We start from the raw sequence: 26,814 nt of genomic DNA, 5'->3' as shown, positions 1-26,814 counted from the left end.
CCTCCTTCCTCCTCCTGGATCTGAAGGAATACGCAGCCTTCAAGATATGTGCCAGTGTCCTAGCAACACTATAGGTAAAGAAGACATGATCCATTTTGATCCTATTCCATCCCGGTTGGGACTTCAGTGTCACTTTCTGGGAGCATCTTCTCTGGCCTTTGACAGAAAAGACGTGCTTGGAAAAAGAACAGGAAAAACACTGAGCCAATTCACGGTCCCTCAGACTGTTGGGGGGCCGGACCGGCTGGGTAAAAATGGCTAGGTGGTCATGTGACTGGGTGGGTGTGGCAAATTTAGCATTCCATTTGCCTTTGTCCCTGCTGTACTTGCCCCTCCCCTACTCACCCACCGGCCCTGGATCATATGACTGTGAAAAGCATCCCAAAAGGCTGTTTTTAAAGCATTTTTAAAGACTTTTAAAGCACTGATTTACAGGTTGGCAGCAGAGCTGCTTTTCAAGGCAGTGGCAGCCCCTCTCCTACTCACACACCGGCCCTGGATCATGTGGCTGCACTGGAGAGATCCCCCCTCAGTCAGCTGGTCCTCCCCAGCACCCTCCGGCCTTACCTTCGGGCAGCAGCCATGTGATCAGAAGTGCAGCTCAACCAGTGAAATAACTAAGCAGAAGTGCAGCTGGAGTAGATGCTCACTGGAAGATAAAGCCAATGGTGAGGGGTGGGGCGAGGGGAGGGGCTGAATCCCATCACTCCACAGGCCATATACTTTGATTTTGCAGGCCGCATCCAGCCAATGGGCCGTAGTTTGAGTATCTGGAAACTCCTCACAATCACAACAGAAAGTCAATGGCCAAGATGTTCTTCAAAATTGCTGTTCTTGGCTGTTCCTAATCTTCATTCAGGAGAGCAGGAGCATCTGAAGTTTGCTTCATACTTTTTATTACTAAACAAGCCAGTTTTCTATTATTGAGGTAGAAATGGGCTGCTATGACTGTTGAGCCAATTATGGAGATAGCAAGCCCAAAAGCGTCTCTGTGTTTAATTGCCCCATAAGGTCATCACAATTCTACTGTCCCATGGAAAGCCCCCAATGAGGTTTATGTTCCTGCACACTTCCTTGGGTTCGTGAGAAGTGTATTTTTGATCAACTGGCATTGAATGAAAAGAGAACAAGTGCCCTGTGGCACAGGGAATCACTGGAGCATCTGGCAGAAAATATGAGAAGACACAGTTTCCACACAGCAAGTACCATCCCTTTGGTGAGCGTGATTGAGTTGGGACAGGGCCCACTTTTGTTACATGTGTGCAGTTTTCAATTGGTGATAAGAAAAGTCATGCTCTGTCTTACACATTGGCAACAAAAATCAGAACACCAATACAAGCTGGGCAGATACGACCTCATAGATGATCCTCACTCTGTCAAGGACCTAGGAGGACACATCTCAAAAGATCTAAGCCCCAGAGCTCACTGTAACAGCATTGTCAAAAAGGCATTAAGAGTTGTTAACCTAATTTTGCAAAGCTTCTTCTCATTGTATAACATTGTATTGCTAACTAGGGCATACAAAACCTTTGCCAGACCAATTCTCAAATACAGTTCATCTGCCTGGACTCCACACTGTGTATCGGATATTAACACAATTGAGAATGTGTGGCAGGCCTGAAGTCCAAAAAGAAAAGATGGCTTGCAGGCATGACAGGAGTGGAGTACTCTTCTCGTGAAATACCTCTGGACTCGCTCACTTGTGTTAAGGTCTGGTATATAATGCTGATTCCAGACAAACAAGCTGTGTTCGAGGATTAGTCTAGCAAAAGTTTTTTATGCCCTAGTTTGCTGTATAATATTAGCAGAGAAGAAGCTTCTGAAGATTAGGTTAACATCTCTTAATGCCTTTTTGGCAATGCTGTTACAGTGAGCTCTGGGGCTTAGATCATTTCATATGAGCACTCCAATGTCCTTGACAGAGTGGGGGTACGAGGTTGTATCCGCCTAACTTGTATTTGGTGTTTTGACTTTTTTTTGCCAATGTATAAGACAGAGCATTTGTTGGTTGAGATTTGGAGTTGCCCATTGTTTAACCATTCAGACACATAGTCAAGGTCGTTTTGAAGGGCAACCCCATTGTCGGTGGTGTTGAATAGTTTTACATCATCAGCAGATGCAGCTGCTTTTGAGATGATCGCAAAGGTCATTTATGTAAAGTATAAAGAGGGGGGTCCTAAGACGCTGCCTTGGGAGACACAGCTGTTAATTGGTGCAGGGTTGGATAGGGCTCTCCCTATTTTGACTATTTGTTGCCCGTTTGATGGGAACGCAGCTGTCCACTTATGTAGGGATCCAGAAATGCCGTAAGATTTTAGTTTTTACAGTAGTTTGTTGTGTACCCCTGAATCAAAGGCTTTGCCAAAGTCTATCTAAATTGCATCTATTGCTTTATCCTGGTTGAGTTGCGAGGTCCATATGTGTTTGCAGTGTAGGAGTTGCAGATTACAGGACAAGTTTTTTCTGAAACCAAACTGCTTGTTAGAGAGTAGGTTGTTTGTCTTTAAGTGGTGGGTAATGGATTGATTAATGATTGATTCCATGACTTTGCAGGTGATATAACATAGTGAGATTGGTCTGTAATTTTCAACTAGGCTGGGGTAACATAAGAAATCTCAGATTATTTCTTATCCTTCTGTTATCTTCAAAGAAAAATAGTCTTAGTTATAAGAGACATTTTCATCTTCAGATTCAGGAATTGCTATGGGAATGTTCTGATATAACTTCCCATAGGGCACTAGGAGCTGCAAGACTCCATTCCTTATTGGGAGGTTTCTTAAATGTGTGTGGCCCCCATTTGCTTAATGGAAAAACTGATTCATCTGGAAACTGATTTTACCCACATTATCATGACTAAAAATAAGACTTGGTATTTTGTTATTGTCTTGCTTAGGAATACAGAAGAATAGGAACAGGAGTAGCTTTAGGAATAGGATGGATATCTGCTCCACCTGTGAATCTTCCTCCTCATCACTCCTCACCTTTATCAATTGTAAAGCAATTCTAGTGATACTATTTATTATTTGAATGTTTTAAAGTTTCACTTGTTTTTATTGATTGTAAGCTGCATGGAGTTTAGACAAGATGAGAATCATATAAGTTCAATATATAAATGTTAAATGATCTTGAGACTACAAAATGCCATTTTTGAAAAATAATGAATTTGTAAAAGTTATTTTTAAAAATTTTTATTTTGACATGAGATGTTCTTTGGTATTCAGATCTGGCCTAAAAATAATAATGTAGCACTTGGGGATGAAGATGCAGCCCAGCAGTCCAGCACTGGAGGCCAGGATGGAGAAGATCTGAACAGCCACCGTGTACTTCCCCTTGGTGCTCAGGTAGGCAGGCACAAAGGACACCCAGACACAGCAGAAGACCAGCATGCTGAAGGAGATCAGCTTGGCTTCATTGAAGGCCCCAGGGAGATTCCTGGCCAGAAAAGCCACCATGAAGCAGACAGCAGACAAGAAGCCCATGTACCCAAGGGCAACATAAAACATGGTGACAGAACCTTCATTGCATTGTAGGATGATCTCTCTAGGTTGGGAGTGCAGGTCAAAGTCAGGGAATGGTGGGAAAGTGCCCAACCAGATGATGCAAATGAGAACTTGGAGACCAGAACAAGAAAGGACAATGGAGTTGGCCAAGCTCTTCCCCAAACATCTCTGCATTTTATTCCCTGGTTTTGTGGCCAAGAAGGCTAATACCACTGTGATTGTTTTGGCCAAGATGGAAGAAATGGCAATAGAGAAGACAATGCTGAAGGTTGTTTGTCGGAGAAGGCAGGTCACCCTCCTTGGCCGGCCAATGAACAGGAAGGAGGTCAAGATGGAAAGCAGGAGGGAGACCAGGAGGATGTAGGAGAGGTCCCGGTTGTTGGCTTTGACAATTGGTGTTTCCATAAATTTAATGAAGATCCCCAAGCCAAAGCCTGTGGTTAAAGAGAGGAATGATGCAATTGAAGTCAGGATAATGCCCAGATTTTCCTTATAAGAAAGATAACTTTTAATCTTGGGAGTACAGTGAACTCGCTTGGTGTTTGGATGTTGATCTTCTGGACATTTGGTACATTTGTCTGCGTCTGAAAAGGAGCAAGAGTTAAAGTCCCATAAACATGTCCTTTAATCAAATGCATTGTTTGGATAAAATTGTTTTTGGTGTGAATAACTGTGTGTCAGTGAAGGCAGAATGTGTATCTTCATTTCTCTCCACGTAGAAAAGCTAAATATGTCTTTTCTTTTTTGATGTCACCATTTCATCAATGAACGTTGAGAGAGAAGGAAGGAAGGACAATAGTTCTACCATTTTATCTTTTCACCTCTTGAAAATTGGAGCCCAGCCTTGTGTCAGTGCCTTAAGGCAGCAATAGAATTCAACATACAAGGTTCCGGCTGCTGATCACGACGGGCAGGCTCTGCTCGCCCCGCGCTCTTCTGGTGGGCTCCCCACTATCTAGGGGGGCACAGGACACCTTGGAGGGGCTCCTGCCAAAGGGGCGGTGTAGCGGGGGACCTCCTGAGTCGGTGGCGGCCAGGGGGGGCTCCCCGCATCGCCCTAGGCACTGGGAGGCATAATGGGGAGGCGCTGTGGCGTCTTTGTGAGGAGGCAGCTGGAAGAACGTAGGATTTGAAGGACGCAGCTGCTGTGTGGTGAGGTGGAAACTTCGCCCCGTTCCCTTGCTTGATATAAAGGGGGGAAAAAACTTGCCAGCTGTTTCTAGAGCCTTTCAACCTGGCTGGAGAAGCGTGACTGGAGGGAGGGGGATTCCCCCCCCTCGGACAGGCGGCTTTAAAAGATTTTGCTCTCTGCCCTAGAGGAGGTGGGAGGGAGAGAGCCAACTAATGAGTTTACGCTCATAATAAGGACGGATGTTGGAGTGTAACATTGCTAACGAGGTGGTGATCTGAAAACTTTAAAACTTTTGAAAACTTTTCATTATGCCTTCTGATCCCGAAACTGGCAGGGCAAGATGGCACACTTCCATCGTCTTTATAAACATTGAAATCTGACTCCACCCATAAGTGCCCCAGGCATTTTCTTTGTCTCCGTGTCACTCAGATAAATCTCTTGCTGTTTGGACTCTGCTTGGAACAAAGGATCTTATTACTTTATTGCCAGAAGTCTAAACCAGAAAAAGTTCCCCTCTGCCTGGACTCCTTGCCTCCTGACCTCTCTTGGCTGTTTTTCTCTCTAATTGTTTCCGTTCTGCATTGACTTTGGACTCTTTCTGCTCATCATAATGCCACCTAAAAGGCCACCCCCAGGGAAGCCGGGCTTTGCTGTCTCCGCCCTGACATCATCAGCATCCAGCCCCAACGGACAACAGACTCTAACCTCCCTACTTCAGCCTAAACCCTCTGAGGTGGATTTCCAGCAGATGTTTCAACAGATTTTAAAGGGACAGGAGGATTTAAAAATTCAATTCAAGGAGATGAATCAACAGCTTAAAGAGAACCAGGATAAGACGAATAAAAATTCACAGAGACTGGACCTTTTGGAAGAGGGGACAGCTGAGATGAGGGGGGAGATAGGGGAGCTGCGGAAGGGGAACCAAGAGCTTCAGAACCACCAGATAAAAACAGAATTTGAAGAATGTCCTTTTTCCTTAGGTTTCAAAATGTGGTAGAGGCTGGTGATGAAGATCTAAGGGACATCATGACAACATATTGGCTGAATACATTCAAAAAGAAAAACAACAGATGGGGTGGGATCTGGACCTGGTTTATAGAGTAAACTCTGCATACGCTAGAACACACAATGTTCCAAGGGAGGTACATATTAAATTTCTCAGAAAGACTACAAGAGATGAGATTCTGAATGCACAAAGGAGGCAAGTTTTAAAATACCAGGATAGAGAAATAACCATCTTGAAACAGATCCCTAAGAAAGTGAGAGAGAAAAGAAAAAACTATTCGCAATTAGCAAAGAAGTTATACCAGAAAGGGATCTGGTTTCGATGGGTGATGCCTGAGGGCATGCTAATATTCTGGGAGGACACAAGAGTTAGAATGAATACAACCATGGAGGCACAGGCCTTTATGGAAAAATATAAAGAACTCCTAGATAAACCTGATGATCCTATACCAGATTTACAGGACACGGGAGGGGCCGGAGCTCTGCTGGCAGGGGGAGAAGGGGCAATACCAAGAAAACTCAGATCACAAAAATGAGTAAGAAAATCTGCCTGACATAAATTAATTGAAAATAGTTGAAGACCAAAGTTTATATGCTGACAAAATATTATTATGTAGTATTAAAATAATCTATGTACAAATGAAAACTATGAGTACGGGGGGAGGGAACATTTCCTACATATTGTAACTGCCAAAATTTGTAACCTTATCCACCATCCCTTTTCCTGATTATTTTTTTTGTAAAACCAATAAAATTTTGTTTGGGAAAAAAAAAAAGAATTCAACATACAATGGAATGAAGTATGTGTGAAAAAATGCTTAGTGGAGCTTTATGGCAGCTGAATTGGATAATCAGCCCTTTTGCCATGGAGCAAAGAAACATTAGGTGGAGGTGAAGGTGAATTGGATATGGAGTGAGGATATTAAAATGCATTCCTCTATTTTCTATAAACAACAGCAACTTTGCACAAGGTCATGAAGGAAGTTCGCCTTGGCCTTGAGCCATGATTTCTCTTCTCTTCTCTCCTCTCCTCTCCTCCTTTTAGGTCAGGAGTGAGACAATGGATCTAAAGAAGAGCCTCTAGAAGAACCCATGGAATGTCACCCTCAGGAAAAATGTTCATGGAAAATGTCGGCATTATTGTCCTCCCAAAAAGACTTTCTCCTGCTGTCACCCACCTTCCATGGTGGAGATGGTTCCTTCTGCACATGGGCGACAATTGTAGCAGCAGATGGGCTTCCCTTCCTGAGCCACCTTCATGAATCCAGGAGAACAGCTTTCCACACATCTGGAAGGAGGGAAGGGCTGGGCAGAAAGGGGACAATTTAAAAAAATCCACAAATGAATTATTGTATTTTCCAAAAGAAGTAAAAGGAAAAGTTTGGAGCTCTCCAGTTCAAGGCTTAGCTTTGCTAACTTTGAAGAGGTCCTCAAGTCTAATTCCTTGCTCGAGCAGGAGACCTTATACCATTATGGACAAATGGCTGTCCAATTTCTTTTTAAAACCCTCCAGTGGTGGAGCACCCACCATTTCTCTAGGCCGGTTGTTCCACTGATTAAGTGTTCTTACTGATGGGTGATTTCTCCTTAATTCTTGCTTGCTTGGATCTCTCTTTGATCAGTTTCCATCTGTTACTTCTTGCCTTGTCTGCTGATGATTTGGAGAATAGGTTGACACCTTCTCTATAACAGCCCCCAAATATTGGGAGACTGCTATCATGTCATCCCTAATCTTTCTTTTCATTTGAATTGGCATTTCCAGTTTTCACAACTGTTGGTGATATAGTTGAGCCTCCAGTCCCCCAATCATCTTTGTTACTCTTGTCATGTACATACTCAAGGGAAAGTTGGAAGGATTATTTGCTTTGGAGAAGGGAATCATGTTGCCCTGTGATTTAAGTCTTGCTCCCGCACAGAAATTGATAGACTACTAACTGGATGTAAGGATGTTTTTCTCAGACAGCTGAACATGTAACCAAAGAAGATGTTTCCTCTCTGGGAAAACTGAAATGACATCCCTACCCCAATTCTGCAATCCTCTTGGTGAGACCTTCAGAAAGGGTTGGATAAAGTCTTTCCCCCACCTTGTCCAGCATTTCCATATTTGCAGTAGCATTCTGGTGGATCATCAACTTGAAATCCTGGTATCCCTCTCTTTCTAGACTTCCAAATGTCACTTTGTTGATAGATATATTAGATAAAATAACCCAATGCATAATATCCAGGTCTGCAACCAGCTCTCCATTCTGATCTAAATATACTCCGTTGATGCAATTATTATAAAACTGAGAGTTTTGAAGGAAGGAATGAAGCTGGAATGGAAGAGAAAAATGACCATGTTACAAACGACATACAAAGCTCTATGGCAAAAAAAATCCTCTGTGCTTGAATGATCTGTACTGAGGAATATGCAACAAAATATCTATTAAAAGGACTAAAAATGACCATTCAAAGCAAAGACTGATAAAAGTTGTCCTTTATCTCTCCCCATTCATAACTGTCCCTGCAGAGGGAGATTAGAAAACCAAAGGGAAGTTTAGGAAAGGAGGCACCCAGTGTGAGCTACTGAGGTCCAAAGTGAAAACCCTGAAGGAAGGGGATGCAGTGCACAAGCACATTGAAAGAATTCTGCCAGTGAGGTCAACATGAAATAAAATGCCCCACAGAGAAACAAGGCTATAAAGAACTGGTGAACGATCAATGGGAGGATAGGAAGAGAAAAATCTTGGCTCACCTTGGGGTTACCTCTCGGAGCTTTTGCTCTAGTAGCATGTTGTGCTTACGAATGTTGCATTATCAACTTGCATTGAGGTGAGAGATGAGCTATTTGATTTGGAGAAGAGACCCCAGATCCTCAATGGGAAAGATGATTCTCTCACACCAGTTAAGGTCACCTCCATATAATTTTATGCAACGTCTATGGAATGTTTTATGGAATGTTCTTCAATCTTGCTCCTTCTAGACTTTCTCCTAGTTAAACCTTTCACCTTGTGAGCTGACCTCAGCCCTCTTAGCTTCTTGGCCCAAAGATGTTTACCACTTTTTGACGTCTCAGATCCTGCTGAGAGTTTAAAGCAGGAAAGAGGGAGTCTTAGCACAGGAATGAGACCCCTCTGAGTCAAGTCTCCTTTGGAGCAGAGGGGCAGCCCAGGAGGTGAGAGGATCAGAGTGTTTAACTGCCTAATATGGACATCACATTTTCTGAGGTTGGGAGGGACAGGGCAGTGCTCCTGCTTGTGAAGAAAAGAGCCCAAGGTAAAAGAGCTGAATGTAAATCAGAAGTTAGCAAGAAGCTTCTGTTAAAAAACAAAACAAAACAAAAGAAGTTGGAGGCTAAACATACGAAGAACGGCTACAGGAATTTGGTATGTCTTGTCTAGTAAAAGAAAGGACTGAGGGGATATGAGGGGGTTTCCAATATTTGAGGGGCTGCTACAAGGATGAGGGGATCAAACCATTTTCCAAAGCAGCTGAAGGTGGGACAAGAGGCAATGGGTGGAAACTAATTAAGGAAAGAAGCAACCTAGAACTTAGGAGAGATTTCCTAACGGTGAGAACAATCAACCCATCGAATGAGTTGCCTTCAGGAGTGGTGGTTGCTCCATCACTGGAGGCTTTTAAGAAGAGACTGGGCAGCCATTGGTCTGAAATGGTATAGGGTCTCCTGCTTGAGCAGGGGGTGGGACTGGGTGACCTTCATGGTCCCTTCCAGCTCTGTTGTTCTATGTTTTAGAAATGAGCAAGATAAAATGAAAGCAACAGGGAGACCAAGCAAATGTTGGAACTCAATTTAATTTTTCTATATTCTGATTAAAGTATTACTATTGTCAGAATAGTTACACAATTGTTACAATTGTAAAATTGATTCTCAACTTCAGAGCTGTGAAAAAGAAAATAAGTACCTGCCAGGCCTTCAGCACTGGAATTTTGAAGTTTCTAATATTTTTAAATGTTGTCCTCCTGGATCTGGATAAATAAGCTGTATTTAAGGCCCGTCCCACAGCCCAGACTGTGTTGTAAATGAAATAGCTGTCCAGAGTCAGTATCCGATCCTGTTCCTCTTTCCTCAGAGTTTCCAGGTCTACTTTCTGCTTGCACCGTCTCCAGACTTTCACCGAAAAGGCATCCTTGGTGTAGGAGCACAAGAAAGAGTTCTCTACCAAACGCCTCATGGAATAATACACCTCTATAGACCAATCATCATTTGCCATTTGATTTGTCTTCATAAGAAAGGAAAAAACGCTATGGAAGTATTGAAATGAAATACTTTTATCTTTGAAATAACGACTAAATCCCCAACGGATTGTTGTGATCATAACTTTTCCTCTAAGAGGTTCAGCAAGAAATGCAAATATCAGATGCATAAGTTTAAACCCTGAAGCACATGTATAAATGTCTGCACCATAAATAAAGACATTCACTTTTCTCCACCTGTGGTATTGTTTCCAGGATACGGATAATTTCTGAAGAACTGTGGGAAAGGTTTGTGATATAACTGGGCAAATGCCATTCCTGACCAGCATGGAAGTCATTGTCCTCATGAACCTTTCTCCATTATCAGTGTCTGGAGCAACGAGACCCACCAAGGTCCACCTGAAATGGAGGAGAAGCTGGACCATCCCTGGGTACTGGGCTCCTTCCGCAGGGAGCAGTGGGTAGAAGAAAGGAAACTGAGTTTTATCACTCAGAATCTGGGAGTCAAAACTGTAACTGATCTGAAAAGGAAAACAAAGAAACTCTATTTTACTGAAGACCAGGGGGGAGGAAATAGCTTTAATGGAGGAATTGTTTCACTCCTTGTAATGAAGAACTTTCCCTAGACACATTCAGCAGAGTTCTACAATCTGCTTTAAGAGTGGGCCAGAGAGAGGATTGTCTTCTCTGCTCCTTCTCTGCCATTTGATAGAACCTCCATCTTACTTCATGCAATTCCCACAGTGGAACTTTGCTCTTCATTTACAAGAGAGGCTGTGTGGCTGTATGTTGCATGTCTACAAATGGTTTTCCCAACAAAGACACACCTGTGGGATTTTGTAGGTTCCCAACATGGTCGAAATCTGGAAGGAGATGTCAGTATCAGCCTCTTCCATAACAGCCACTGTGTTTCTCTGCCTTCCACAGCTGTAGTTGGGAACGTTGGCCTTTCCCTCCGAAAGCAGGTCCAGCAAAGCCTCCGAGGTCATTTCTGCTCTGAAATAATTGTCATAGATGTTGTATCCCAGGGTGACATTGAACGAAATGTTAGGATCCTTGTTGATTGCTTGGATCGCAAAAAGGAAGGATAGGATTTTCCAGGACTCTGTTAATGTTTTCCTGTAAGCATGAATATATCAGGACATAATCAATGGAAGCTCCATGTCATTTAACTGTTCTTTCAACAATTATATTTCTAATCTACCTAAGACTGAGAGGTTTGGAGGCACTTTCAAATATCTCCCTCCCCCTCCAAAAAAAAAAATCTCACCCATCTGAATGGAACTGTGGGACTCTTTCCATTTTTCTTTTATTTTTCTACACTGAATGCATATTATTTCTGAGTTTATCTAGTATTATTTACCTACCTTTTTTTAGATTTAAATTTACTAAGATTTTTTCCATAAAATAAAGTATTAATCAAAAGAAAAAAATAAATAAATAAGGAGAATGCAAGAAATAAAGGAGAGAAAAATAACCTGATTTCCAACCTTCTTTTTAACAGATAAATTTTCATTTCTTTAAATTCTACATTTTTTCACAATCTAGCCCCCCACTCTGAGAATTCCATGGTTCTTCCATCCTTGAGCATACAGCAACCTTGCTGCAGTTACCATATGTAAAATCCATCTGCTATGAAAGTTTTTAATTCATTGTTCAGAAGTTCCAATAAAATAGATTTCTGATTTTTTCACAATTTTTAGCCTTTCTAATTCTTTAACGTTTGTGCCAATTTGTATCTAAAATGTCTTAGTTTTCTCACAAATCCACCCTGCATGGTAAAATGTTCCTCAATGCTTTTCACAATTCCTGCATTTGTTTGAAATTCATTTTACACATTTTTGATAAAGTCTCTGGCCTCATATACCAAGAATAGATCATTTTATTAAAAAACAATCATTCTCTTAAATTATGATAGAGTGCAAATTGAATACCAGTTACCCAAATTCTCTGTATTGAATTCCAAAATTTAACAGTGCATTCAGTCAGGCAAATTTAATTTGTTCATCTTCTGTTTCAAATGCTTAAAACTTTATACATTTTTGTTATTACATGTTCACCATTTGTACATAATTCAGTTTTAAATTTAGCTTTAGCTTATTCTTCATATTGTCCTTATTCTTCCTGTTGATTAAGATTTCAGACTGCTTTTCGATTTCTTTCTGTCCCTTTGCCTATTTATCTTTTCTAATAATTAATAATTGGAAGAGTGACAATTGGAAAGGGAACATACAGAGACACCCACAATGGCACAAAAAATGAGCAGCTATGACTGTTAACAAATGGGATAAGTGCTCAGTTGCTCAAGGTGTTTATATATCCACAATAGAGACTTAGCTGACATTTAATTCATCATGTGATAAAGATACTGGCAATCACTCAAATGGGATTCAGGCATTTAAGAAAAGTCAATTCTGAACTGGGATCCATTAATTTAACAGGTGGTACAGAATAAAATTAAGGATATCTCATTTTTACTTCAGAGAAAAAAATATCTATATTTCTGCATTTTTCTACCCGCGCTGATGACCTTATTGGGCATGAGAGTGGTAGAAGAGAAGAACCATCCTCTCTTCTCCATCCACAGTCCACCCCTGCTGAGAGGATGTCAAGAAAAGCAGAAGCTGCTTCTTCAAGGTCAAGAAAAATAGACAACCTCTACTGGTTATTTATTTGAGAATTTCAAATCAGGTTCATCAGCTGAAAAGGATGATCCAAGGATGAAATGAAACAGAAAGAGAGAAGAACTAGCAGATCAAAGAGATCATTCATTGTAAGAGAGGCGGCTGGAACTTTAGAACTTAGGGTGGAATGGAGAGGCCCTAATTCTGAGCAGGAACTTTGACGTACTCAGAAATTTGAGCCAAAGGAGATTTGTTGAAGCTTAATGGAAGAAGAAACATCCTTGTTGCAGAGACAATGCCACCAATGAGAAACTCTCCTGGCTGGCAATGGTTCTGTGGATGCACCTCGTCCCTCTTCAGAGTCAGGATGCATTTGGCTCTGAGACTTCCCAGAACTTCCTGGGGCAGCATAAGCAGCATAAGCAGCAACATGGCTTGTGCACCTGATGGAGTCTCCAGTCTTGCTTTGAAGGCAAGATGATAAGAAGAGATGGAAGAAAGTAAAGCCCACTTCCAAGACTGAAGCTCCAGAAGTTTCCTAATCCAGGCAGAGTCAGACAAGGCTTCACATTTGCAGCTCTTGCCTGTCTTAAAAGCCTTCAAAGTTCTCTCTTTCTCCAGGGCCACTTAGGCCCCCAAGATTTTCCAGTGCAAAGACATTGGCCAAAAAGGCTTTGATGTACTATCAAAGTAGAAGCATCCTATGGCTTTCTCTGTATGACACCTTGAAGCTTTCCAAAATGTCTTTAGAGATTCAGCACCAAGAGAAGAAATAAATCACTATGATTTGGATAATGGCCACAAGGAGAGACATCGTCTCTCTAAACTCTGAGGGAGACAACAGGCAGATGCACAATGGGAGGGGTAACAAATGGGGTGAAACTCTGAAGATGAGCCCAGGAGTGAGAGAGAAGCTGCTCTGTTAACGTCTCTTAGAAAATCTCTTGATACTTTCCACCCTGAAAAGAGAAGTTTGGGATGAATCTGAAATGTCAGTCCTCAATCTGGACACAGTTTACCCTGCTTTAAGGTGGACTTTGGCTGCTTTTATGAAGAGATGGGTGCCTGCTCTTCTTTCTATGACTATTTCCTCTCTCTTATAATGTACCAAACTGGAACAAAATCCCTGAAAATGACTTTTATTTATTATTTGAAAAGGTTGAATTCAGATTCTAGTATTGGAGCATTTCAACTCTGGAAAAAATAACTATTACTCTGCAGTAGAGAGAAAATACACTGTTCTTTGTAAAGGTAGAATTAAACCATAGAAGAAACCAGAATGTGTTTCAAGGACCACTAAGAAAAGAGAGAGAGGAAAAACATACAACAGCATATGTACATCTTTAGAGATAAATTAATAAATCGGTCAAATTAGGACAGCATAAAATTTTTAGATGTAAAACCTATGAAACCTGTTGAGGAGATCTAGGCAACCAAACTGAATAAAATCTACCATCTATAAAACTTGTTCACTTTATTTAATACTTTATAGCAGGAGTGTCAAAATGGCGGCCCATGGGCTGGATGCATCATGTGCAGGCCACGCCCACCCCAGTGCCACAAAGGGGAAAAAGTCGTGAAATGTCACATGACGGCAATGTGACACAGTTACCGTATTTTTTGGAGTATAAGACACACCTTAGTTTTTGGGGAGGAAAATAACAAGAGAATAAATTCTCCCTCTGCCTACAGCATCCATAGTATTCAGCTGACACATGGGAACAAGGTCAGCCAATGAATAGGCATAGCCACTGACAGCCAATTAGGGCTATTTGGACTCTGAAATTTGCTGTTTGAGCAAGAAGGACACAGGAAGGAGCCTGGCTTAGCCGAGAACTGAAAGTGAAACTGCTTGTGATTTGCTTGTATTTACTGCTACCTTGGAAAACCTGCTTTTGGTAATATATTGTATATTATTATTATTTTGAATCCTGCTGAATCAGTTACTTGTATGTGATTCCTGAATGTGATTACGGCTGCAAACTCTGGTCGTCCAGGTCAGCTTCATCCCTTATTGCAGCCTGATTCAGCACAGCTGATTGGCGAGTAAATCGGACTGCCCGAATACCCCCAATCAGCTGTTCCAGACTGTAGAGATTGCCGCAGACCATCAGTGCTTCCATGCCTCGCATGTTTGGCCTTTGGTGGGGGTGGGTGGGGCTACGTTCAGTGTATAAGATGCACCATCTTTTGGGGGATAAAAGGGTGTGTCTTATACTCTGAAAAATAAGGAAGTTTGACACCCATGCTCCACAACCTTTGGTTAGATGAATGTAAAGGATTGGTCAGAAAATGGAGTGTATTAATTCAATGACCTTTTGGCAACCGAGGTGGCCCAGGGCAAAAGGTCCAGAGGAGATTCCTTGTGAGGGATGGGTTCTCTGGGGAGAGAGGAACCATTTGGACCTCAGGAAGTGGACAGGATCCTTAGGACTGAGAGCTCAGCCATTAGGCCTTTAGACTCACGCCCTTTATGGCTGATGAAAGAGCCGTGGTGGCACAGTGGTTAGAATGCAGGACTGCAGGCTATTTATGCTGACTGCCAAATGCCAGAAGTTCGGCAGTTCGATTCTCACTGGTTCAAGGTTAACTCATCCTTCCGTCCTTCGGAGGTCAGCAAAATGTGGACCCAGATTGCTGAGGTAATATGTTGACCCTGTTGACCCTGTAAACCAACTGGAAAGAGTTGTAAAACACTGTAAAGCGGCATATAAGTCTAAGTGCTATTACTATGGCTATTAAAGCAGCCTGGAGGCTTCTCTGAGGCCTGCTAGGCCAAAACCAGGGTTGGTGGTTTTGGGGGGTGTCCGTTTTTATTCCCAGGAGGCTTCCCGGAGGGCTGCTAGGCCAAAAACGATGTGGGGTGGGCATACTGTGAAAGAAAGAAAGAAAGAAAGAAGGAAGGAAGGAAGGAAGGAAGGAAGGAAGGAAGGAAGGAAGGAAGGAAGGAAGGAAGGAAAAGGGAGGGGGAAAAGGAGAGGGCGGGAGGACCACAAACGAGGCACTAGGCGCAGCTTCAGAGGATACCTTGAAAGAGCACAGCAATCCTGGGCTGGAAGGGATCTGGAGGTCATCTAGTCCAACCCCCTGCTCCAGCAGGATATTGTTAAAGGGAGTTTCTGTATTTTGAGCCCACAGTCACATGACTACATAGCCATGCCCACCCAGTCACGTGACACCACCACCACCAAGCCGCACCCAGAGAACTGGAAGGAAATGTTTTTAGATTTCACCCCTGATTTAGAGTTTCAGCCTGAATTGTTTTTATGATCATGTGATGGTCAGAAACTACTGTACAACACCAGCATTGTTTAAAATAGTACATATGTTTTTACTTTTGTTATTCAATATATTTATATGTAAGGAATAAAAATATATCTTCAAAAGAAAAGACTTGAGCTGCTTCCAAAACTAAAGGAAGACAATGGGGGGTTGCATCATTGATGAAGAGAGAGAAAAATCACAGAATGGATGGAAATATTCCTTTTTGTTCCTTGACACTTTCTGAGTTGTGTTTCCGTACTGATGAAAACACTGAGAGCCATTTAATTTTGATATATTTTTTTGGTTTCTTAGATACATGCTGTGCTGAGAGGTCTGCAGCTGAGATGGTGGCAATGCCCACATTGTGGTGAATGGTGTGACTTGATTTCTTGCCACCACCCACCCAGAATTCAGTTTGGGGGGGACCTGGGAACAGATCCTCAGGTTGTATAGATGCACATGGTGTGACTGTTGTGACATTCCTATCTCTGAGGCTTTGTTTGAAACTCCAGCCCAGATGACCTCCAAGTGCTTCCAACCTATAATCCAGAGTCCCCGTGTTATGGTATTGATAAACTCCAGCCTGGTGAAGCATTCATGCTGTGTGAATGTGGCCCTTACAGGAAGAAAAATGTCTCCAGTTTATTGCTCTTAAAAACGATTCTTCAGCCACTTGCTGAATTAATACGCATAATTAACTGACCCATCAGCTGACAGGTTCAACCTCCCAAAATAAACAGTGGTTAAAAGTTGCAAGTGTGAATGCAGCTATTGGTGAAGTGACCAGGTTAAGTGAGATGCATAGCTACGACTATGGTCAAGGCATGAGGAGAATAACCAGGAGACCATGAGTTCTAGTCCTGCCTTGGGCAGGAAGTCAGCTGGGTGAACCTGGACCAGCCAATCTGTCAGAGCCCTAGAGAAGAGTCAATGGCAAACCACTTCTGAAAAGCCTTGTCACCTATGATCTTTCTGATATCTTCCACACCCAGCCGGCTGAGGCTTTGGGCCTTCCCCACTCTGGCTTCAGTCCTGCAAAATCTGCCAAGCGGACTCCAAATTGCTGAAATTGGGTGGAGCTTTTATCTGGTTGCTCTGTGAAGAAGAAGAAGCAGCAGGGAAGCTCCAATCTTGACCAGGAGAGTGGTTTCAAGTCCTCATGAAGGCTGTGGAGAGGCTGAGGAGGAAGCAGGGGTCCTGGAAGGCCACACAGGGCTTCAGGAGGCTGATGTCCCTTCCGGTCAAGGACAGGGAAGGTGGGCTGGAAGAGAGGAAGGCAGGTGGGTCCCGTACCTGACCTGGCTCAGGCATGCTTGGAAAACCTTTCTTTGAAGGAGGAGCCCTAATAGCAACTGGGGCCATGAAGGGTCCCGGAGAGCCATGAGTGAGGGGGAGAGAGGTGGGGGATGCAGGAGGTCCATGGGCCTTCTGGGCAAGGGCAGGGAGGGGTCTCTGGAGGAGAGGAAGGCAGGCGGAGACCCCAACCCGATCCAGCCAAGGCAGCCTGGGAGTGGGGTCAGAAAGCTCTCTTCTGAGGGAGGGACCCTCCTCACATGCAGAAAGGCAGTTGAGCCACACTGACCTCACTGACAATGTTTCCTTTGCTTCCTTCCTGCCTTCTCTCTACTTTCTTCACTCTGCAGTCAGAGTAACTGATTTGGAACCAACCTAGAAGTAGGGAGGAATTCCCTGGCAGTTTAGTTTTAGGGGCTGGGGGAGGAGTGGAAGATGAACAAGTTTGTCTCTCCCAGCGTTGTGTGTGTGTGTTTGGGTGTGTGTTTGGGTGTTCTTTATTGAAGAAATTTAGATTTTTTTTTGGGGGGGAAGGGGGTTCAAAGCAGGAAGGGAAAGTTTTTAGGAAGCTCATCCTGAACCTGCCTTAAGCATGCAGTGTCTGCATTCCCAAAGCTATCAAGAGCCAGGAGAGGTTTGCAGTCTTCCAACAGCCTGAGGATCAGAGTGGAAGGCTTCAAAAGCAGCCGCCATTTCTACAAGGTCTTGTCAGAGTATGGAAAATGGGGGCCACTTCCAGGAGGCAATGGGGATCAGGCCCAAGCACTGCAGGGTCCCATTGGGGCAAGATTGAAGGAGGGGAGGCCTCCAGCCAGAGGGGAAGATGTCACCAAACCACATCTGGATAGATACAGGACCCTCAACACTTCCACACCAGAAAGAGACCTCAATGGGGGTGCAAGGACGTCCAGGGGAGGCTTTCACCCCCCTGAAGAAAGAGCTCACATTTGGGGGAAGGAGATGGCAAAGGGGGCTCTGGTGGTGGTGGGTGACCCCTGCAAGGAGAAACATGGCTGCATTTGTATTCAGATCTTATTTTCCTCAGGGTAAAACACTTTGATGTGAAGGGAGACAGAGAGCCCTGAATCCAAAGTCTGAAATCATCCAGTGACATTTTTTGCCTCAGGAGAAGCTCTCCAGGGCAGCCATTTCTAGGTGGGGGAGGGGAAAGGCTCTTCCAGGACTTCAGCCTCCCCTCCCTCTGCATTTCTCTGAGTTTTTTTTTTTCTTCTCTTTCTCATCACACTTAAAACTTTTTAATTTTGTATTTATTTGAAATTCTCCCCCCTCCTCCCTTGTCTTTGTCTGTTCAACCTCTCCTCCAGGAAGCTGATTGGTGGCTGAGTTCCCAGGCAACCATTCTTCCTTCCTGTTTGATTGGCTGCTGCTGGGTTGCCATGACGACAGGGGCAAGCCAGGAACAGAGGCAGCCACTGGGGAGAGAGAGGGGCGGGGCTTCTGTCTTCCCTCAGAACTGGAGGGGCTGAAGGGGGAAATTTTCTTTCTTTCAGGGGAAGCTGCTCATAAGAAGGGCAGAATCAGAGGAAGAGAAGATTCAAGAAAGGTTTTTTAAAGTGTATAAAAAATGAAGAAAAAAATTCAAATCTTTGACAGAAGGAAAGTAGGAAATAGAACTAAAAACATAAAAAGGAGGAAGATGCAGTAAAATTGGGCATTAAAAGAAAATAGTGTGGATAAAGAGCTTATAGAAATTAAAGAGCTGAAATAGAAAATGGTTTTAGCATTAAGATTAATTTTGGCATTAGTTGAAATTCCTTTATGAAAAAAATATATATGGAAGCTTTCCATATACTGTTACTGTTTGCAAAGTTTGAAGCATCCTGCAACCCAAGAAAAAACTCCACAGTGCAGAGAAAACTGTTTTATGAGAGAAACCAGTGGTGGAGGTGAATCTGTGGGTGAATGGGTGACCTAGCTGCGCTTGCTTGCCAAAGACTCTGCTTTTTATGATGCTGGAGATATGATTAAAGACCGTGTTCTGATGGGCAGTAACTTTAAGGAAGTTCAGGAAGAACTGCTGCAGGAAGAAGATTTAAATCTTGAGAAAGCCGTAAGGATTGCCAGAGCATATGAAATCTCAAGGAAGGATATGCAGATACTGGAAGGAACACAGCACCAGATCAATGCTATAGAAACTCAAAGCAGTAGATATGGGCAAGAAAGGGCACACAAAGGAACAAAAAGCACCTATGGCCCTGGAACAAGTAACAAAGAAGCAGGATATTGTGGAAATATGCACCACAAAAAGAATGTCTGTCCTACAAGGGGGCAAATATGGAACAAATGCAAGAAAAGAGGACACTTTGCCAGGGTGTGTAAACTGTCTTCACAAACACAGGCTGTACACGCCATAGAAGACGAAGATGACAATGTTTTACTTTAATCCTTGCTCCGTTCCCCCCCCCCCAATGTTACCTCATTTCCCAGCCATGAAACCTACAATGGCTATAGTGAAAAGCGGCTCTTGAATTCTATAGAAACAGATATGGTTGGATCTACCATCAAACACTACCACCCCATTCACTTTGCCAGATAGGGGAATACAAACACAAACCTGTGCAACTTTGTAGGGGCTGGCCAATGTGGACATCTGAATAGAGACATCTCTGTCAGCTCCATCAACAAGTGCAAAAAGGCTTTCCTTCCTTCCACAGCTGTAATTGGGAACATTGGCTTCTCCAGTCGAGAGCACATCCATCAAGGCATCTGAAGTCCCACGGGTGTTCATACAGTTGTCATGGATGTTGTAGCCCAAGGTGAGATTGAGCAGGTATTCTTTGTTAACCATTTCAACATTGAAAATCATTTTTTTCTTTTTCATGAGGATAATGTCTTTTATTCAGGTCCTTCATTTGAAAGTTTTCCCACTGTATGGTCCTCAGCTTCCTCTCTCAGTGACTGGTAACCATATGTTTGGTGGCTCTTTCTAACACATTTCTAACTCTTCTCAGTTAGAAATGTGGCCACCTAATTTGTGGCCTCAGGTGAGAGCCCAGGAAAGTGGAGGAGGGGTGGCTGTGGTCATCCATGGTTTGTCATTGGCTCTTAGGAGGCTGCACCTGGAACTGCCTTTTGTCCCAGGGTGGCTGCAAGAACATTTCCCCAGCCTGGTGAAATAGGTTGTGTGAATGTGAGCCTTAGAGGAACAAAAGTGTCTCCCTCTTGTTTCTCTTATAAATGATTCTTCAGCTAGTCCCTGCTGAATTGATATGCATAATTCACTGACCCTTTGGCCAACAGGTTCAACCCAGAGGTGGATTCCTACCGATCTGGTCCGGTACAGGCGAATAGGTCGTAACTCTGGTGGACACGTGACCATACTGGTTCTATCCTCGGTGGTGACATCTTGGTTTTCTGTTCTGCAAATGCGCAGAACAATCTTCATTGAAAAAAAATAATTTCCCCCTTTTTAATGTTGTGCGCATGTACAGACAGTTTGAAGTGCAAATGCCCCACCCAGTCAGTCCTCACTTCACGGGTGGCTTCCCTGCCTAAGCTGCCATGTGGTGCCTGCCAACTCAGCTGCCTCCTCCTCCTGCCTACAGGTAAGTCTTGCTAGTCCCCCACTCCCTGAAGTTTGCTGTGCCGCCCCTATCCCCACCGGGCTAACAGCCTTACCTTCCCCCACCTCTTCCAGGATCCACATGAGCCCCATTTTGGCTCCCAGGGGCTTCAGGGGGACCTGGTAGGCCCTAAATAGTACATGGGTGGTGCCTAGGAAACCTCCCCTGGGAGCAAAAAAGGGAGAAAGAAATCCTCGCTGTTAGGAGATCCCCAAGTGAATGGAGCAGAGAGGTCTTCAAATTTGAGAACTTTAAGACTTGTAGACTTCAACTCCCAGCATTCAGCTCTGCTGGCTGGAGAATTCTGGGAGTTGAAGTCCACAAGTCTTAACGTGGCCAAGTTTGAAGACCTCTGGCATGGAGCTTGAGTTGAGAGCTTATTGAAAGTGCTGCTAGCTATCCTTAGGCTCAGGCTAAGCTAACCAACAGTGGAGGTCTAAGAATGCCAGGTGATCAATGGGCATGTTCTCAGTTTCAAAACGTCTGGCTTTTCTTCCTCCCACCAAAGACCTCTTGGGTGTTTTCAGAGGGAGGGAGGAAGGAAGGAGAGAGAGAGAGAGAGAGAGAGGGAGAGACGGAGAATGGCAGGGAAGGGAGAAAAAGGAAGGGAAAGTGAATGAGATATGGATGGATGGATAGAGGGAGGGAGGGAGGAAGGAAGAGAGAGAAAAAGGAGAGGAAGGAAGGACCACAAACCTGGCACTAGATGGAGCTTCGGAGGATATTTGAAACAACACAGCAATCCAGGGCTGGAAGGGACCTCAGAGGTCATTTAGTCCAACCCCCTGCTCCAACAGGAGACCTTAGATCATGTTGGTTATTTTGGTGCCTCTAACATAGAAATCCCCAGAAATCCCCAGGCATTGCCAACCTCTCCCCACTAGTTAAAAAAAAACCTAGAGCAAAAATTTCATGTAGAATTAAAAAGAATAGAAAACGGGGCTGCTGTGTATTTTTTTAATGGACTGCTAAATTGGCAAAATGGATGGTTAATTTGGCCACACCCACCCTGTCAAGGCACTCCCACCTGATCATATGGCTGCCAAGCCACTCCCATCTGGTCACATGACTGCCAAGCCACACCCATAAAACAAGCCAGGTCCACAGAACCGGTAGTAAAAAAATTTAAAACCCACCATTGTACATGGGTCATTTTGAGTCTCAGGCAAAGACGACTGTCAATCATGCTGTCTCTGCTATCAACCTTCAGAGGACTTTATGAGAATTGACTTAAGGGTTTAAGAGACAAGATAATTTTCTCTTGGATTGAGAAGGGAAACCCCTTGATCAAAAGTCAGTCCATACGCTTGTGTGAAGTTATATGGTAGGGATTCCCGATGACCAAACTGAAGTTTTTGGGTTTAAACCTTTAGCCACATTATTCTTTGGAGGATGGAGGACATGCGGGGCCTTCAGCTCCTCCCCTTTCTTAAGAAGCCTCTCTGTCTGTAGCTCCTGCACAGCCTCCGCCATGGTGAGTTCCCGACTGATGGGGACAGAGGAGGGCTACCTCCATGGATGATGCTTTCCCTCCTCCCCTCTTCTGGCATCAGAGGTTGGAGCCAGGAAACAGGCCTGCTGCCTTTGGCTCCCCTCCTGGGATGGTAACTTTTTTTTTTATTATTAAAAGAGTTTTGAACAAACAAATTTTCCCCCTTTTCACCCCCCCTCCACACAATATAAATCTCATACAAATGCTATACCCCCCAACCCCCCCCGCAAAAATTCACATTCAAATATTATACCAAACACTTTACCCCCTCCCCTCCCCCCATCTTAAAATAGATTACTCATAACCCCTCTCCTCCCAACAAACACTATATAAATTTCTCTTAAATTAATAATAACACATTGATCATTTTCTAAGCTAATTTAACATCTATAACTCTTAATATAAATTTCTCCTAGCCTAACAATGTTTCATTAGTCCCATCTTCTAATTTATTCATACATATATATTGCCCCACCCTCCACCCTAACCCTCCCCCACCTCCCACACAAACCCACCCCCCTTACTTCCGCTGTATACCACTCTAACAATTCCAAACATCCCATATACTATTTACTCTGATCATCTATCGGTCTAAACATTCTTACCTAAAGGCTAGATAATAACTCCTAGTCTGGTATTTATTCTGTATATAATCAATCCATTTTGCCCATTCCTGTGTGTAATCCTCCTGTTTCTGAGCTTTTAAGAAAGCTGAAATTTTTGCCATTTCAGCGAACCCCGCCACCTTCTGAATCCATTGATCAATTGTCGGCAAAAAATCTTTTTTCCATTGTTGCGCAATCAACAACCTAGCTGCTGTAACCATATACAAGGCCAATTTTGTTTCCCTTTTGGTAAAATGCTTAACTATACCCAATAAAAACATTTGTGGAGTGAATTGTATTCTTTTCTTAAATACATTCTGCATAACCCACCATATTTTTATCCAAAAAGCTTTAACCTTGTTACAAGTCCACCATACATGAAAAAAGGTAGCATCTAGACACCCGCATCTCCAACATTTTGGTTGAACATTTGGGTACATGCATGATAATTTTTTAGGATCTAAATACCATCTGTAAAACATTTTATAGAAATTCTCCCTTAAATTCTGTGACTGTAAATTTAACATTCTGAACCCATATTTTTTCCCACGTTTCCAACATAACCACTTCACCAAAATTCTGAGCCCATTTAATCATACAATCCTTAACCAATTCACTTTCTGAGTCTCTTTCTAACAGTACATTATATATTCTTTTAACTTGTTTTGGACCAGTCTCTTTTATCTGCTTAATCAGTTCCACTTCTTTATCCATAAAGCCGACCCTGCGATCTTCTTCCCATCTCTTCTGAAGCTGTATGTAATGTAACCAATTTAAAGTAATTCCTTCTTCCAACAGCTGTTCCAAAGTTTTTAACTTCCATTCGCCCCCATCAGCAATAAGCACATCTTTATATAAACAACCCCCGAGTGACTTAATATTCATAATCCCCATGGTGTCTGCAAGATCCAACCAAAGCGGTATTTTATAATCCCAATTGGGCCGGTGCTTCTTCCATATTCTCATCAAGGCACTACGGAGAACATGGTTGTTGAACACTTTATCCACCCTGTCTTCATAAAAAAGATATGCATGCCATCCCAGAACAAGATCATGGCCTTCTATATTGAGCAATTCCATTTTTGTTTTCCCGAACCAGTCTGCTACATGCGTTAATACCGCAGCTTCATAATACAATCGAAGGTTTGGGAGTCTGAGGCCGCCTCTTTCACGTGTATCTTGCATAATCTTCATCTTTACTCTCGGTTTTTTCTCCTTCCAAACAAATTTATTTAATGTTGTTTGCCAATTTAACAAGGTTTTATCTGACTTAAGCACCGGAATCATCTGGAATAGAAAGATAAATCTAGGTAGAATGTTCATTTTAATTGCTGAGATCCTTCCAAGCAAAGACAATTGTAACTTTTTCCACGCTTCAAGATCTTTCTGTATCTTTTGCCACAACACTTCATAGTTATTTGAGAAAAGTTTTGTGTTTGATTCTGAAATTTGTATTCCTAAATATTTAACTTTAGAAACTATTTCAAAACCTGCTAAACTTACAAGTCTCTTTCTTTGAGTCTCTGTCATGCTTTTAACCATCATTTTCGTTTTGTTTTGATTTAGTCTAAACCCAGACACCATGCCAAATTCTATTATGATATTTTTCATCTGGATTATTGATTTCAAAGGATGTGAAAGGGTAACAACCAGATCATCAGCGAATGCTCTAGTTCTGTATTCCTTTTGCCTGATAGCTATGCCATCTAAGGATTTTGAGTCCCGAATTGCGTTCAACAAGACTTCCAAAGTTAAAATAAATAACAATGGGGATAATGGGCAACCTTGTCTTGTGCCTTTTTGTATCTCGAAAGTTGTTGACAAATTTCCATTAATAATAAGTTGTGCATTTTGTTGCTGATAAATTGCTCCAATCGCCTGCCGCAATCGTGGTCCCATATCCATCTTTTCCAAAGTCTTGGTTAGAAAGTTCCAATTCACTCGATCAAAGGCCTTCTCTGCATCCAAGAAAACCAGCACTGCAGAGATCTGCTTATTCTTATCAAGATAGTCAATTAAATCTATGAGTTGCCTTACATTCTCCTTCATATGTCTGCCTTCAATAAATCCTGCTTGATCATGATGAATAATCTCTTGAATAACCGGCATCAATCTGTTGGCTAGTACCTTAGCAAATATTTTATAATCTGTGTTCAGAAGAGATATCGGCCTGTAATCCTCTGGTTTCTTAGGGCCCTCTTTATCTTTAGGTATCAATGAGATAAAAGCCGCTTTCCTGAGGGAGGTATTTTACCTCCTTGTTGTATATTACAAAATAGTTGTGTAAGATATTCAATCATTTCCAGTTGTAAAGTTTTATAATACATTGCAGTCAAACCATCAGTCCCTGGAGCCTTAGCTAATTTAAGTTGATTTATAACTAAAGTGATCTCATCAGCGGTTATAAGACGTTCCAAATTTGCCTTTTGAAGCACAGAAATTTTTGCAACCCTTTTTCCTTCCAAAAAAATCATCTATTAACTTGTTCTGTATATTATCCTGTACATATAGCTTAGTATAATAGTCCACAAATGATTTTTTAATCAACTCTTGTTGATATACCATCTTCCCTCGAAACTCAATTTTATCAATAATTCTGTCATTCATATTCCTTCTCAAAGTATATGCTAACCATCTACCAGGTTTATTAGCGTTGGCAAAGGTGTTATGTTTAGCAAATTGCAAATTGGTTGCTGTTTGTTCTGCTATAAGCATCTGAAATTGATCTTTCAACAGCTTTAGCGCCCATCTGGAGCGCCTGGTCATTCGGGTTTATTATAAGCAGCTGTTCTTTGCGTTTTATTTCATCTTCCAATTCCATTCTCCTTTTCTGTCTAATTTGTTTGTGTTTAAAAGTTCATATGTATCAGGACCCCACGCATATAAGCTTTACTTGCATCCCAAACTATTTCAATGGGAGTGCCCTTATTCATATTTAAAACTGAAAAATTCCTTCATGTGTTTTTTAAGTTCATCAAGATTTTTTTCATATCTAAATAAATTTTCATTTACTCTCCAAGACCTTCTTGGCCTCATCCCTAATTCAATTTGTAACCACACCGGACTATGATCGCTAAGTGTCCTGGCGAAAATCTTGGATTTCTTGGCTTTAGGAAGTAGATCCGGTGTTAACAAAAAGAAATCAATCCTTGAAAAGGATTTATGTCTATCTGAATAGAAAGAAAAATCCATCTCATTTAGATGTTGCGTCCTCCAAACATCTTTTAATTTCAAATCGTCTTGTAAATCAAAAAAAGCCTTTGGTAATTTGGTAGTGAATTTCGTCTTTGTACTCTTGTCTATCTTTGGAGAAATCACTCCATTCCAATCTCCCATTATTAGAATACTTTTAAAGTTCCAGTCTAAAATTTTTAAATGGAGCATCTTATAAAAACTTTCTTGGCATTGGTTAGGAGCATATATTCCTAGCACCAAAATGGAACCGAAGTCTGTATCAAATTGAATTGCTATATATCTACCAGCGTCATCTGCCTTTATAACTTTAGTTGAAAATCTTTTATTTATATATATCACCACACCATTTTTCTTTACCAAATCAGAGGCAGCATAAAATGTTCCCAGTTTTGAATTCACTAAGTACTTCTGGTCTTGCAACCTAATATGAGTCTCTTGAAGGCAAACAACATCATTAATTAAATTGCTTCAAATAATAAAATATTTTTTTCCTTTTTTGTGGGGAGTTCATTCCATTCACGTTCCAAGATAATAGCTTAAGCATCTTTAGATCTGGTCTGGAGCGCTGAAAGCATTTGCTGAAGATCTCTCTCCACAAGACCAATCTTCGGCCCTGCTCCTCCCATGGCTCCGGTTTGCTTCTTAGCTTCTTTCTTAGCACATTGTGTTTGAGGGTCGACGCGCTTGTGAGATTCTAACATTTATCTAGTCGTGGATCTGGTAATACGTTGTTCGACAGGTTTAAATATCGGCATTTCAGTGAGAGACTTAGAAGGTCCTTCTTCCAAGAAGGAACACAACAGAGATCCAGAGGGGTCGACTCCCACCTACAGCACCCTGCCCCTCCTTCTCTTTTTGTGTCTGCATTCTTTGCTCTTCTGTCTCTTTCTCAAACATCCTCTGCTCTAAGACATCCAAATCTACTG

At 42.4% G+C, this 26,814-nt stretch overlaps 2 protein-coding genes across 2 annotated transcripts in view; both read right to left on the bottom strand.

Moving 5' to 3' along the window:
• Positions 1–26,814, bottom strand: part of LOC309382660 (taste receptor type 1 member 2-like) — a gene marked incomplete at its 3' end in the record, with an annotated part of 256,900 nt that overhangs the window by 89,167 nt on the left and 140,919 nt on the right. The gene's annotated exons all lie outside the window — the stretch shown is intronic.
• Positions 3,584–19,642, bottom strand: LOC309392052 (vomeronasal type-2 receptor 26-like). Its single transcript, XM_081952996.1, has 5 exons — positions 19,588–19,642; positions 10,659–10,950; positions 9,540–10,352; positions 6,816–6,925; positions 3,584–4,084 (listed from the first exon to the last, which is right to left on the bottom strand). Exons 1-5 carry the CDS (start codon positions 19,635–19,637, stop codon positions 4,009–4,011), a joined length of 1,341 nt encoding a protein of 446 aa, XP_081809122.1. The 5' UTR covers positions 19,638–19,642; the 3' UTR covers positions 3,584–4,008.

This window comes from Natrix helvetica (assembly GCF_964273705.1).
Source record: "Natrix helvetica genome assembly, chromosome: 1".
NCBI lineage: Eukaryota > Metazoa > Chordata > Lepidosauria > Squamata > Natricidae > Natrix > Natrix helvetica.
The sequence above is the reverse complement of the archived record's forward strand: the minus strand, read 5'-3'. Positions and strand labels throughout refer to the sequence as shown.